The sequence below is a fragment of the Triticum dicoccoides genome, chromosome 6B (genome assembly GCF_002162155.2).
Source record: "Triticum dicoccoides isolate Atlit2015 ecotype Zavitan chromosome 6B, WEW_v2.0, whole genome shotgun sequence".
Taxonomy (NCBI): domain Eukaryota; kingdom Viridiplantae; phylum Streptophyta; class Magnoliopsida; order Poales; family Poaceae; genus Triticum; species Triticum dicoccoides.
The window spans coordinates 100636467-100652365 of record NC_041391.1 but is presented as its reverse complement, the minus strand read 5'-3'; the positions used below and the strand labels follow the sequence as shown (position 1 = coordinate 100652365).

General features: G+C 47.0%; 1 protein-coding gene and 1 pseudogene across 1 annotated transcript; one reads left to right on the top strand and one right to left on the bottom strand.

Moving 5' to 3' along the window:
• The first annotated feature begins 6625 nt into the window (after positions 1 to 6625).
• LOC119326322 (probable L-gulonolactone oxidase 6) lies at positions 6626 to 11457 on the top strand. The gene is made up of 2 exons (XM_037600000.1): positions 6626 to 7528; positions 10295 to 11457. The coding sequence occupies exons 1-2, from the start codon at positions 6830 to 6832 to the stop codon at positions 11387 to 11389; spliced, it is 1794 nt and encodes a 597-aa protein (XP_037455897.1). The 5' UTR covers positions 6626 to 6829; the 3' UTR covers positions 11390 to 11457.
• Positions 11458 to 14275: 2818 nt separating this feature from the next.
• Positions 14276 to 14908, bottom strand: LOC119320843 (annotated as a pseudogene).
• Between the last annotated feature and the right edge of the window lie 991 nt (positions 14909 to 15899).

The following is a 15899-nucleotide window of genomic DNA, read 5'->3' as shown; positions in this document are numbered from 1 at the left end:
GTGTAGTAATTTAGATACATGTAGTTCATAGATTTTTTTGTTAGATTAGATGTGTAGTAATTAATTAGTTTATATTATGTTAGATTTTTTTGTTAGATTAATTAGATTTTTTTTGTTAGGTTAGATGTGTAGTAATTTAGATACATGTAGTTCATAGATTTTTTTTGTTAGATTAGATTTTTTTTGTTAGATTAGATGTGTAGTAAATAAGAAGTAGTTTATATATAGTTGATCTAGCTAGTTGATTTAATAAACTAATTTATTTTACTATATATAGAAGTAGTTTGTTTTTAGTAAGTACTACTTATTTATTTATAGTAAGTGCTTAGTAGTTGAACTAGATAGTTGATTTAATTAATAAAACTATTTCTATTTATCTATATATAGAAGTAGTTCCCGCATCGACGTCGGTGATGCCTATCCCGCATCCTCGTCGTCGTCGACTCGGCGCTGGAGGCCTGCTTGGTCAGGGCCATGTCCGGGACTGGGCTCCGCCGGGCTGGTATTGGGAGGTGCTACCTTCCGGGGGACGTAGGTTGGTGAGGAGGCAGCCCGTTGTTAACCCGATCCTTGTTTGGTGGCGGTCGCGTGGGCCAGTGACAGCGGTGAGGCATCCGGACACCGCGGAGGTGGTACGTCACCGTGTCAGCGAGGAGGACGAGCACGTCCGTCGCTACATGGTTGCATTGGAGGGCAGGTTCGATAATACTTGGCAGGTTCTTCAGGGATCTCACTGGAACTATGATCCTGTGATGGTTCCTTATCTTTGGGTGTTCATCGCCCGCGTCGATACCCGTCAAGCGCTACGGTTCTAGTTGTATTAGTGATAATATTCGACGATGTACGGACACCAAGACATGATGTACTTTTGCTTATAATTATTGAATGCATGCTAATTTAAATATTATACTTTATTTTATGATTTGGTTTTTCTTATTTTATGATTTGGTTTTGCTTATTGAATGCTCATATTGGATAAGTTCTCCTTCATTCCCGTGTGCTGGACAATTTGATATAATAATGCATTCGGGAATGAAAGGATAGTCAACCCATGATTAATAATAATGATCTAGTTTAATATTTGAATTATGAACGTAGGCCGGAAATGTCGTACTCATCGGACGATGAAAACCGCCCGGGGGAGTGCGACTGGTGCCACGACGACCGAGGTATCTGCGACAGGTTCATTGTGCTGGACGAAGATCGTCGCTTCAGCATTAAGCTCGAGGAGACCTTCGATGTTCATACGGTACGCAACCGATGATAATAGTTTCTTTTTCGTAATTACTCATGACTTCAACTATTTTAATCATGACAATATTTTTCATCTTTTCCAATTCGACTAGCTTATCCCATGCTTTGCAAGACGCTATGTCTTAGAGAGGATGGGTTTTGAAGACCATGAAAGTTTCGAAACCAAAAAAATTATCCTAAGTACCCATCATGGCGTGGATTTTCAAGTAAAGCTGTACAATGCTCAGAGTGTAACCCATTTTGGTTGCAAAAATTGGGAAGCACTTTGCAAGATGTATGGTTTTGATGAGGGTATGCTTGTTACCATGGATCTTGGTGATCCTACAATCGAGCAAGAGAGACATACGATTTACGTCCTTGTGGATACACCTCCAATTCTTCCCCCATGTGAGCTTAACATAGTTATTAAGTAATTTATATTGTTTATTTCAAAATAGTTGACAACTTATTCTCCATTGACAGCTTATTTTCATTCTTCAAAGAATGTGCGGAAGATGGTAGACAGAACCTACTACACCGAAGGCTCCGAACTAACTTATCAGGAGAAAAATCATCTGGTCGCATTTTATACTGATCTTGAGAATTACAATGTCTACAATCGAACTCCTCAACATTATGGTCAATACGTGTCACTAGTGCACGTGTTGAACTACGGTAACTACCATGGAGATACCCTGGTAAGATCTTTTACTATTACGACATCCGTGCATCTTTTTGCACACTTCTAAAACTAGTACATCATATCATTGCTAACTACGAAGTTATTACTATGTTTTTCAACAGATAATCCCGAATGATTGTGTGCCTCATCTGATGTATACACACGGTAGCCTTCATGTTTTGAACATACAACCAGGTCATCCTACGAATCTCAACTGTCCATACCGGGTTTCTAAAAGAAGTGGAGACATGACAATCAAAGAATGGAAAAAATGTATGGACAGTCGTAAGGAGCCTCTTGGAAGCAACATTCAGCGAAGGGCGAAAATTGGAGACAGGATGATCGCCATTCTTCATAATGGAGAGTCAGGGTCTATATTGTTTTATGCTATTTTACCTTAAGGGTGTTTAGGTCCTACCTGATACTGATGATCATGTGTTAAGAACAATTATATAGGGTTGGGTTCGATGACTATGAGGATGATGATCGTATGACTTATTATTAATAACGAGTAGAAGTTGTATGATGATGCATGATTAGTAGGACGGGTACTTGTTATTATATATGCTGATGTATGCGAGCATGCATGAGTTATTATATCAGCGGGTAAAATGAACATATATAGCAGCAGCGTTGGTAAACCAAGGACGAAGATATAAGAGAGGATACTTCTCTCTATTAGCTAGCTAATATAACAACCTAAAAATAACCCCCAAAACCCCTAAAGTAGCCACTTTCCAAAAAAAACATGGACTTTTGGTCCCGGTTGGTGCCACCAACCGGGACCAAAGGCCCCCTGACTGGGCTCGGCGCACAGAGCCACGTGGAGGCACATTAGTCCCGGTTCTTGTTTGAACCGGGACTAATGGGTGAATGTATTAGTAACGGCTCATTAGTCCCGGTTCATGAACCGGGACTAAAGGCCCTCACGAACCGGGACTATTAGGTGTTTTTCTACTAGTGTCCCTTCGTGGACGGTCGGCGGGTCCGGCGACAGCAGTTTTTGATGTTTGTTTTCATTATGCTTGTGATTTCACTATTTCTAGGTTCGGGTATTGTAATAGAGAAGCAAATAAAGTTGCTCATAAACTTGCTAGATTGGCTTGGTTTTCTTTCACTTCTGGTTGGTTTGAGGAGCCTATTGACAAAATAATATCGATCCTCATGGATGATATAATGGTTATTTCAAAGGAGTAAAGCTCATGATTTTCTTTAAAATAAATAAATAATCTCTCCCTTCCAAATTACTTATCGTGGTTTTAGTTCAAATTTAAACTAAAATCACGACAAGTAATTTAGAACGGAGGGAGTACATATTATCTAATATAAAAATGATAGTAAACATGATTTCAGCTTGGAGACATGTTATCTTATAAATGCTTGATCTGAATATATTACCGTCATCCGCCGCGTGCCATCTTCCTTTAAGCCCTGCCACCATCTTCGACACTGAACACCCCTTGCATCCTGAAACCATCAACCTTCGCCTCATGTATAATGCCGGGAATAAACGTTACAAATAACACATCCGAAAAATAAACAAAAAACTTCCCTATTCCCAAATCCCAAATTCAAACTCAAAGACCTCCTCTAGTTTTTTTTTGAAAGAAAAGGTAGATAGTGTCTACCTTATGCATTCAAAACCGGGGGTAAACCCGAGTGACCAAAGGCCGATTACCTGAAGGTGGTGTAAACATGCACTAAGAGTGCAGCAGGCCTCCACCAAACCAGTGAGAGAGAGTTACAAGAGGCGGAGGGAGGAGGGTGGGGGTGACACCTCTAGGAAGCTACGAGAAGATCGGCCTAGCTTACAATTGTACAACGATCTCCCGCCGTTCGGGCGCGCGAACTCCATAATCTAAGAAGATCAGAGACCTCATGGAGTGTTCGTGCGGCATGCCAGCAGTCGTTGTCGAAGACCCGAGCATTCCGTGCCTTCCATAACTCAACAGCGCCTGCCGCGAACAGTACATTCCAAAGCCTCCCATAAGAATCAGATGATATACGCCAACATAAGAAATCCTGCAGTGAAGACGCAGTGGAGGCTGATGTAAGAAGTCCCGCCTTGCCCCACACTTTGTCAGCGAGCTTGTATCTTAGGATGATATGGTCGATGCTTTCCACTGCTGGACATACATCGCAACCATTATGTTGCGCAATGGCCGTCCAATGCTTGTTCACCATGTTGTCCTTGGTGTTTAATCTTCCTCTTAGGGCGATCCAAAGAAAAACTCTGTGCTTATTCGGTATGATAGGATCCCATATTCTTGGGGCAAGTTGGCACTCCACACCTCGAAAGGAGAGTAAATTAGAGAAATACTTGGTCGAGAGCATTCCGTTTGTCGTCGTAGGTGTTCTTGTATCCCCCTGAGAAGGGTCTGGTTGCACCAAATGTAGAATCCCAAGCAAGGTTTCTAGTTCAAGTGTGGCAGTGTTGGATAAATTGGGGTGCAGCTGTAGTGCCCACTGTCCTGCTCTGAATTGCGAAGCCACAGTGCAGTGTTTGGAGGAAGCAAAGGAAAACATCACATGGAATGCAAATCGTAACCTGCCGCATTGAAGCAGTGATCAAACAAGAAGGAAATCTGTGTGCCATCTCCCAGCTTACACTGTGTTGATTCAAGGACATGGTGTAGCGATGATTTCAAACATTTCCACATGATGGTATCTCAGCTATGCCTGAGAGTTGAGATCTCCCTCTAACAATATTGTGTGACAAACCAAATGAAGCATGGGACTTCACTGTGTTGTAGGATGTTGGACATGAGCTTGCATATCACTGCCATGTTGTGTGCCCTGAGGTCTCTAATTCCAGGGCCTCCATTTATCCTGGGTATAGTCATGGTTCCCATGCAACCAAGCAATGCCCACCCGTTGCTGAATTCTTACCTTGCCAAACAAAGGCTCTCAAGATTTGCTCCAGCTTGTCCATCGACTGCTTCAGCCATAGGAAACAATCCATGTAGTAGTTGGGGATGGATGCTAGGACTGAATTTATCAAAGTAACCCCCCCCCCCCTCCCAAGGATAGGAAGGTTGCAAGCCAACCTGACAGTATTTTGTTCACCTTATGTATAATTGGTATCAAAAGCCCATGTGAGATTTTGTGAACAGACATCGGGAGTCCGAGGTAGGTGTAGGGGAAGGATGTATCGGGCAAAGACCTCCTCTAGTCACAGCACATAGGAGCGAGCATTGCTAAAGTGAGTCTTAATAAGACGATTGTTTCTGCTTAAGGAATGAGACCTGGGTGATATATCCATGACTAGGATGAATCTTGGATGAAACTAAGAAAAGCTTGAAAAGTGCAGTACAACAGGGAGTTGTACGACCCGTTCGGGAAGGGTGAATCACTCCTGAAAAGGAGTATTGATTCTCTCCCAATTGGTTGGATTGTATGGGCGATGATTTACTTCAGGGGGAGGTCTCTGGTTCAAGTCCAGGATGGCCCATTTATGCCAAGGAAAAAAATTTGAAGAAGCTCTCAAGCCTACTTTGCAACCGTAGTTGAGTTGGGCTTACACACCAACCGTAGTTGCGGTTCGGAGAAATGCCAACCCCTACGATGTTTTGGAGTGGACATTTCAGAACCGTGCACGCAACAGATTCTATGATGAAGAGAATGACGAGACAACATGATGGCCACGGTCAAGAGAAAATCATCCAAAGCGCTGACAAGCAACAAGCTATTCCACCGATGTTTTTCTCTTTATCTACAACTGCAAACCATTTAGCTAGACAATGTACCATCTTAAACCAGTGATCATACGTTGTACTTTTTCGCAACAAACTAAGTTACAAAATTGCGAAATGACGAGTCTGCCTGCTAGTACAATTTTTCCTGGCGGGCAAACTTGGGTGGACCCCACCTCCACTGCCGACCCGTCAGTCCACCGCCATGCGGCCGAGGGGATGAATAACATGTGCATCGATCTAGTTCACCGCCATTTACTTTTAGTGGCCAGCTCCAGCTCTTCCTTTGCCGCGAACAGCTCGGCCACAAAAGCTTCAACGCCATGATGAAAAGATGTGCAGGAAGCACTGATAAAAGTGCCCAAAACAGGTGGCCGCGCACGACCACACCAACACCCGCATATCCGGCAGCATAGAGTAGATCCAAAGGACCAATCCACCGAGACCACAATCATATCCACCCATCCACCACCAGGTGATCGGCCGCCGCGCACCTGAGCACTTCAACTCCAGCCGCTAGATTACTGCACAAATTGCGTGCGCCCTGCACTTACTGCAATGGCCATCTAGAAGCCCACACGTACGTACGTACACCCAGTGCACCCACCCAGCCGGTCGATGGATCATTACACATGCATGTATATATGCGCGCGTGCAGCTACGCCACATGAATGAAAGAAGATAATGCTTCAAGTCTTATCTAGCTAATTGTCCACCGAGCAAGCATAGGCATAGTGCAACAATCCACTTGGAAGGCATTCCTTTTAAGGAAATGGAAACATGCCTTGCACTAGCTGGTTTTCTTCATCGCATTGCACGCTAATTTTGTTACGAGACTAGCTAGTGCACTCATATATACATGCAGTAAAGCAAAGAAATTCGTTCAGTTCCAACCTGTTCAAATCTGCATCCAGGAATATTTTCCAACCAAAAAAGCACTAGATGCTTTGCTTTTCCTTGGCCCATGTTACCCTAGCAACTTTTACAGAACCATGCATGTGTGCTCAACTGCTGAAATAGAATAAGAACTCAACTGTCCATATGGTTCTCTATCTCATTTCGTCACTCGAACTTCCATCCTATAGGCCCATGTTACCTAGACGAATGAAAGTAGCAAACTCGGTGCATATATACCCCATTGCGTCCTATAATACCTGTAGGGTACAGGGCTCCAAGTGGTCATATAGCAGCCACGGACGTCGTTAGCCACACGTAAACCGACATGTGCAAGATGAGTCCAGTGCAGCTGCCGGTCCTCCTCCTCCTTGTGATACTCACCGCGCCGGCAGCTGACCGGGCCGCCGCGAGCCCCCCGGCGGACCCGGTGCAGTGCTCGTCGGGCGGCGGCACGGCCGACTGCACCTTCTCGACCGCGTACGGCGTGTTCCCGGACCGGTCCACGTGCCGGGCCGCCGCCGTGGCCTACCCTACCTCCGAGGCCGAGCTGGTGCGCGCGGTGGCGAACGCCACGGCCGCCAAGACCAAGATGAAGGTGACCACCAGGTACGCCCACAGCATGCCGCCCCTCGCGTGCCCCGGCGCCGGCGACGGCCGGGGCCTCGCCATCAGCACCCGGTGGCTGAACCGCGTCGTGGCCGTGGACGCGGCCAGGGCGGAGATCACGGTAGAGAGCGGCGTCACGCTGCGTGAGCTCATCGCGGCGGCGGCAGCCGCCGGGTTGGCGCTGCCCTACGCGCCCTACTGGTGGGGGCTCACGGTGGGCGGCATGCTCGGCACCGGCGCCCACGGCAGCTCGCTCTGGGGCAAGGGCAGCGCCGTCCACGAGTACGTCGTCGGGATGCGCATCGTCACGCCCGCCCCGGCCGCCGAGGGCTACGCCAGGGTGCGCGTGCTCGCAGCCGCCGACCCGGAGCTGGACGCCGCCAAGGTCTCCCTCGGCGTCCTGGGTGTCATCTCTCAGGTAAGGTAATCTACACCCTTTGTTGTACACACTATGATGACACGTGTGAGTACATTTATCAGCTGACCTAAGTATTTCAGCGTATGTTTGTTAGAAGATCACACTGTCTTAGTCATATATGGTAGTAATAATGACTCTGATCTAATCCTTGACTTGCATTAACCTCAATGACATATACATAGATACGTTGATTAACATATATCAATATTAGTAGTACTTACGTTAAGATTAGTGGTAGATAAGTATTGCGTGCTAGTACTTAGCAAGTGAACCATGCAAGTACGTACTTGATGCAACATTTATGTTGATCATGAGTATGCATTTCAAAGCGAAATGTCGATGAATACGTATGTAGTAGGCGAACGTACCCGATCCACCGGAGGGCTGTGGCTCAAGAAGAAGGCACCACCGGTGGAAGATACTTGGAGTAGAAAACATGATTTGTCAAAAAGTACAAACATGCAGCCCACAGGCTGGGGTGTGTGTCGCAATCATGTCACTTTTGCTGTTTTGGCATTATAGTTTACACTTAAAAGGACACCTTTGGAACAAGGTAGACAACAAACAGGTTGTGTGTTTTGCTTGCCTTCACGTGCCGACATGATGTAAAGTTTATGCTTTCACTCGATTTTTATTTCGACCGACAGTTGCACCTAAATGTCAAATGATTCACAAAAAAACACTTAACGGAATGAAATGGAAGATAAGCAGTAGTTCAGGCAAACATAGGGTTGTCCACTACATACCCCTCTATATTCTATTTGTCGATATCTTGTTGCAAAGTCTAGGAGAACCTTTTTTTTATGCAGAAAACTTTAGGGTAACTTACGAATTTTATCTCACATTTTGGATATCTATTAACGGACCACAACACTTGTGCTAATTCTGAATACAATAAAAAATCGATCAACTCATGGCCAAACTAACAGGTAGGGCTCACGTGAACGCTAATATGATGCTGAGGTGCAGAGAGGTGGACACATGCTCCACCTGCATCCTCCAAATCTCCTTTTGTGCTTCTTATTATTGGTCCCTTTTTTTTATAGAAAGGGGAAAGGACACATACTAAAAATAATCTAGCACGTACAAGAATTTCCAAACAAGAATAAAAATTACAGTCAAGTCATTGAAGAAATCAACACCACCTTCCTTCGACATCCACCGGCGGCGCGCCGTGAGCGAAGCTCGGCGACACTTTGTCTTACTTGAGCAACCTTGTTGAAATACAGTAGCTTGTAGGAAGATCAACCAAGACGTCGTCGATGTAGACCAAAAGACGCCGCCCGCGAATTGATAGATCGCGGCTCAAGTCGACACTAAGAAGGACCAGAAGATCATCTCAACTCTCCGACCAGGCGGAGGAGGGAGACATAAACCTCACAAGTCCCTCGACAAAGCCATATCTGGTTGAGCTTAGTCGGACGAAGATGGAACTAGACAACAAAAACATATCACAACGTCACCCCCTTCGCAGGACACTGCCGTCATGAACAAACGCTAATCATGCTAGACCAAGTGCCTAAGATCACACCATCCTCCGACTCATCGACACCACTACAATGAAGGACTTCGACATGGGGATAACCGAGGAAGCGTTATTCCAACTATCACCAATGTACCAACTTTACCGGCGATGAAGAATTCAAAAACCCTATGAAATACGTATCGGGACCGACCGAGGGGAAAAGCTAGGCGCCGCTTGGCCCCCTCTTCTATAGCAAAGCCTCCAAAAGCAACATTAGTTATATTTATCACAAAGTAAGATATTTGAGCATCAATTAGAGCTATAATTTGTTCTTAGCAGCAAGTTGTGAGATCAACGAAATAAACACAAAATGTGATGCACGCACATATGGAATTTTCTATCAATTTAATACTAAATCAGCAACACTTATTTCCCTAGATTGAACGGCAAAGTTGCAACACCAATGTGATTCCCAAATAAATACTCCCCCAGTTTCACAATATAAGAAAAACAGCTTATATTATGGGACGGAGGGTGTACAATGTACTCCCTCCGTCTCTTTATGTTAGATGCATTTGTTTTTTGATAAAATTTCATAACATAAGGTGCATTGTTTGAGTTCCTTGTCATTTCGTTCTTGGTCCTCCCAGGAAAGTGTATCTCTAGAGAAAAAAGGAAAAATATCTCTCTTCCGTCTGCGTTTCTATTTCTTTCCAAGCTGAAGTGACTTACTTGCTGCTAATCAGTGAATTAGACAGGGGTAATTTTGTCATAAATTGTCTATAATATGTTTTTCGGTCACCGTGCTGAAAATTATACACTTCACATAAAGGGATGGAGCAAGGTATACAACTACGTATTAGTTTTGAAACGTGCACGTGAAGTCCTAAATCTGTGCGTAGGAGCAAGGGCAGTTGTACAGCTTCAGACCTACTCCCTCTGTTTTGAATTACTTGTCACAAAAATAAATAAAAAATGAATGTATATATAACTAAAGTATATCTAGATCAGTTTGTCTAATTCACATATAGATGTTTTGTAAGGATGTCACATCTGAACTCCCACAAATATATAATGCAGCAACAAGAAACAAAAAAACTAATAAAAAAATAGACCACAAACAGAGTGGACATCAATTTATATGTGACATAACTATGTCACATCTAGATGTGTTCTAGATAAACCTTATGTAGATACATTCATTTCTTAGACGAGTAATTCCGAACGAAGGGAGTAAATCTATATGTAGGAGTAATTCCCATTTTGGTGCAGGTCTAACAAATTTGTACGATGTTTTGCAGGTGACTCTGGCAGTACAACCTCTGTTCAAGCGCTCGACGACGTTCACGGAGCGGGACGACGACGACCTGGCGGAGCAGGTGACCAAGTTCGGGTACCAGCACGAGTTCGCCGACATAGCCTGGTACCCGGGCCACGGCCGCGCGGTGTACCGCATGGACGACAGGCTGCCGATGAACGCCTCCGGCGACGGCGTGCTGGACTTCATCGGCTTCCGCCCCACCTCGGCCGCGGTGATCAAGGTCAACCGGCTGGCCGAGGAGGCGTCCGAGCGGGTGGGCAACGGCGGAAGCGGCGGCAAGTGCCTGACCGCGAGGGTGACCCATGCCGCGCTGTCGGTGGCCGGCTACGGGCTGGCGCGGAGGAGCGGCGGGCTGTTCACGGGGTACCCGGTGGTGGGGCGGCAGGACCAGATGCAGGCGTCGGGCGGCTGCCTGACTGGGAAGGAGGACGCGCTCCAGACCGCCTGCGCCTGGGACCCGCGCGTGAGCGACTCCAGCTTCTTCCACCAGACCACCTTCAGCCTGCCGCTGAGCCGCGCGGGCGCGTTCGTCCAGGACGTCCAGCGGCTGCGCGACCTCAACCCGAAGGCTCTCTGCGGGCTCGAGCTCTACGACGGCATCCTCATCCGCTACGTCAAGTCCTCCACGGCGCACCTCGGGAAGCCGGCGGCGCCCGGGGAGTCAGCGGACATGGTGGACTTCGACATGACCTACTACCGCAGCCGCGACTCCGGGAGGGCGCGGCTCCACGAGGACTTCCTGGAGGAGATCGAGCAGATGGGGCTGGTCAAGTACGGCGGCCTGCCGCACTGGGGCAAGAACCGCAACCTCGCCTTCGCCGGCGCGGCGAGCAAGTACCCCGGGATGCGCCGGTTCCTGCGCGTCAAGAGCGCCTACGACCCCGACGGCCTCTTCTCCAGCAGCTGGAGCGACATGATGCTCGGTGTCACGACCGCGCCGACCAAGGACGCGCCCGGGTGCGCGCTGGAAGGGATGTGCGTGTGCTCGCGGGACGCGCACTGCGCGCCGGAGCAGGGCTACGTGTGCCGGCCCGGCAAGGTGTACAAGGATGCCAGGGTCTGCACCAAAGTGTAGTAGTCGTCCATCTGAATCACAGAAAGAATGATAGAATGGGCTGGACACAGGGCACACATTGGGTCGAATTTGGAACCCCACCAACTGCTAGAATTTACACAACAATTTGTCTAAGAGCATCTCCAACAGGCGCCCAACATGCGGCGCGCTAAAATCTGCTTTGCGGCGCGCCCATCGCTAGATTTGGCGCGGCGCGCCCATCGCTAGATTTGGCGCGGCGCAGCACTGGCTTCAACAGCCGCACTAAAATGCAGCGCGCGCAGCTCCAGCAGTGCACTAAAATGCAGAGCGCGTGAACAGCCGCGCATCCACGTTTGTTGCATTTTATCAACACATCCACAAAACAAAGACATGTCATATAATTTTTAAATTACAAACATCATTCAACCAAGTTTAAAATGAATAGTTAAATTTATTACAACTCATCAAACAAATAGTGTTTTGAGAAATACAACAAATAGTTCAACAATACAACATCAAACGCACAAATCATGATGCTCTTTGGCGGCCATTCCAAGCCCACTACTCCTTAATGAGATCTTTCTTGAGTTCATTATGCGCTGCCGAACGTTGAATGGCATGATAGGAGGCAACAAAAGGGGCCACCCATTCAGCCCTCCGCCGCACTCGCACGGGATGTCCCAAGAGCTCATAGTGAGAGTAGTCTACATCTTGGCCATGCTCATTCTCGATGATCATATTTGTGCATGATCACACAAGCATGCATTATGTACCAAAGCATATTCTGATCCAAAAATCTAGCCGGTACTCTCACAATAGCAAATTGGGCTTACAAAATCTCAAAAGCTCTCTCCACATCTTTTCTAGCCGCCGCCTGAGTATTGTGGAAATCAAGATATTTCTTACCTTCCGGTTTTTTCAACGGCTTCACAAATGTTTGCCACTTTGGGTAGATGCCATCCGCAAGATAGTAGCCATGGTTGTATGTACGACCATTAGCTACAAACTGCACCGCTGGCAGTTCACCATTTGCAATCTTACTCATCAATGGTGACCGGTTGACAACGTTGATGTCATTCAAAGATCCAGGCATTCCAAAAAAAGCATGCCAAATCCAAGTCTCTTGATCGGCCGTCGCTTCAAGTATTATAGTGGAACCCTTTTTTTGTCCGTGGAATTGGCCATGCCATGCCTTTGGACAATTCTTCCAACTCCAATGCACGCAATCTATTAAGCCAGCATATCTGGGAACCTGCGAGCTTTGTTCATCTCCAATAGCCTTGTGACGTCTTCAGCATTGGGAGTTCTCAAGTACTCCGGGCCAAACACTTGCACAATTCCGACTGCGAAGCGCTTGACACACATGATGGCTTGGCTCTCACCCATGGCCAAGTGATCATCAACTAGATCAGCGGGGATACCATATGCCAACATACGCAAAGCGGTTGTCACCTTCTCAAAGGTGTTATGCCCGAGCTCTCCGGCGGCATTCCTCCTCTGCTGAAAAAACCGATCATGGCTCGCTAGTTTCTCTGCAATGCGCCTGAAAAACTTGGTGCTCATCCTAAACCGGCGACGAAAGTATGACTCGGGGTATGTGGGATTCTCCACAAAATAGTGCCTCATCAATCTGTTGTGGGTATCAATCCTATCCCTCCAAATTTTCTGCCGACCCATAACCGAACCATCGTGATTCGATTTTTTATTGATGTGCATAGCTAGGATCATTGCAAGATCCTCCTCCTCTTCCATATCAAATTCTTCTTCGGAAGAATCATATGACGAACTCATCTAAAATGTTCAAAACTAGGCTATAAACAACATGCACCAAATTTCATGCAAAAATGTGGAAGTTGGAAGCAATATATACCTTGCGGGCCTTTTGTCGAACACCTTGCGGGCGCCAAGCGGCGGTGGGCGGCCGAGCGCTGTTCGTCGGAGACTACCGCGCGTGACGGGCGGTGCTGACTAGAGAGAGAGGGAGGAAGCCGCGGCCGCGCGGGAAGAGACCGGGGAAGCGCCGAAACGGTCGCCGGAAAAATGGGGTGGCGCGGGCGGCGGCGGCGGCACGACTAGATGGGTAGGTGGAGTTGTGCGCGAGTGCTCGAGAGTCCAGCGCGCGGGAGCGAGCGCAGCAAATAAGCAGCGCGCGATAGCGTTTCCGCCCGCGCGCTGAATTGCATATGCCGCGTGCGCGGTTTTTGCACGTCCGCTGGAGCGCCGGGAACGGTAGCGCGCACTAAAACCACCACCTTTTCCGCGCGGTGCGTTTATAGTGCGGCTGTTGGAGATGCTCTAAGGATGTCACATCTAAGCTCCCATAAATATATAATGCAGCAACAAGAAACAAAAAAACTAGGACAAAAAAAATAGACCACAAACAAACTGAAAATTAGGTTAGATGTAACATAACTATGTCACATCTAGATGTGTCCTAGACAGACCCGTAGTAACTGATCTATGCAGATGAAGGAACCATTATAGAACACTTGTACTGCTTGGTCACATTTGTGGAACAAAATAAAGAAGCTAATGCACGCACCCCGGTCAGGTTCTGTTGGGATATCGATATCCTCCTCGTGTGGGCTGTAAAAGGATATCAATATTGTAAGTCCTAGATGACACATGGATGGAAGAACAATTGATGCCTTCAGCTACTATGCCCTCAACCTCCTGCCTGATCTATTTCATTTGGGAAATCAACAGCCTGTCTAACAGAACAGCAGCCTATACAGACGAACTGAATGTTAGACCTATGTATCTTCACGCAGCACAACGTCGAAATATTGAGCTCTTAACCCTTTTTTCAAAAAAGAAATTGGTTTCATACCATATCTCAACTATCACAAATGGGACACATAGCTGCTATAGTATCTTGCAAATAAGTAACTAAAAATACAGAGTTGCTCAAACATATTGTGATCCCTAAGGGCATATGATAAACTGAACATGACCCCTAAAGACTCTAACATTATGCAAACAACACTGGTTGATTACTGTGGTACACCTTCATAGCTTGCTTCAGATCTCTGGCTTTACCGTCGTCGGTGAAGTGGCGACGCACAGTATTCATAATCTTGTTTAGCGCCATTGAAGGGCCAGCTTCACCTCGGTGGGATGCAGAGTGCCGCTTTCGTAATCAGCGATAAGCTCCTCCATCTTCTGAAACGTCCTGCTAGTGCCACTACAGTTCTCTTCCTTGCCAGGCACCTCAAAGCATCCAAACCATGGAAGCACAATATGTTTGATGTACTCCAGGCATGGGTTGCCTTCTGCAACTTCCGCAGGACAGTGAGCGTGCCTTATTTTCACGGGTACATCTCGCTCCTCGTCTTCCATGAAGATGCCAAACATTGGATCTTGTATCCTAGCATGTTCATGGTCCAAAATCAAATTGGGGAGCTTATGATGGGACAGAATAATAGGTCCATGATCTTCACCTTTCATGTCTCTGCAGTACTCTCTGGTGAGCGTGCCGACATCCGGCTGGCCCTCCTCATGATCCATGGACAGCAGCCATATGTCCGCCTTCTGGAACAACACGGCTGCACACTGCATGCAGGTGTGGACGACCCTCGCGCCCACCACATCGCCCCGTTCATGCGGCTTGACAAGCTCTCGGTACTCCATGGGCGGTTCCGCGAGGCCGCAGCACCTCACCGTCCTCCTCAAGGTGTTGTTTCTGGCAACGTCCATGAGAAGCGCCCAGTACTCGCCGGAGGCCGGGCCGTTGATTTCGTCCGACAGCCACACGAACTCCACCCCGTCGAGATCCAGGCCTGCCGCCTTCCATATCTCGATCATATGTAGCGTCCGATGGCCTGGATCTTACTTAGGTCGTCGGATTTGCGGAGAATATGAGCAAACCAATCTGCCATCAGGATCTTGACCCTGCAGCCGGCTTTGATGAGCTTGTTGACGTTGAACACCATCATGATTCCCTGGGCGATGTGTACCCACGGTGTAAGACAATAAGTTTTGGGAAACCAGCACAACCCTCTAGGGGTGGCTTATCTCATTATATATAATGGTTGTGTTACAATATGTACCATATACGTACATAGGTACAGAAGCTATACATAGTCTAACACCCTCCCTCAATCTTAGCCACTTTCTAAAGAACTGAGAAGGGTAAGATTGCGCCTACAAGCCTCAAACTGTGGCAGCGGTAAAGGCTTAGTGAAGATGTCTGCAAGTTGATCCTTAGATGAGATAAACTTGATCTGGAGTTGCTTCTGTGATACACGTTCCCGTACAAAGTGATAGTCAACTTCAATGTGTTTCATTCGGGCATGAAATACTGGATTTGCAGAAAGGTATGTAGCACCGATGTTATCACACCAAAGAATAGGAGGCTGTGGTTGAGACAAACCCAACTCCTGAAGCAAAGACTGCACCCAAATAATCTCTGCAGTAGCATTAGCCACAGCCTTGTACTCAGCTTCAGTACTGCTACGTGACACAGTAGCCTGTTTCCGAGCACTCCAGGCGATCAAATTAGAGCCAAAGAATACTGCATAACCCCCCGTGGATCGTCTGTCATCTGGGC

Bases quoted from the DNA above. Each gene is read 5' to 3' on its own strand.
- LOC119326322 (XM_037600000.1), top strand. From the start codon at position 6,830: ATGTGCAAGATGAGTCCAGTGCAGCTGCCGGTCCTCCTCCTCCTTGTG. The intron at 7,529-10,294 runs GTAAGGTAATCT...GATGTTTTGCAG, and splicing joins TCCTGGGTGTCATCTCTCAG to GTGACTCTGGCAGTACAACC.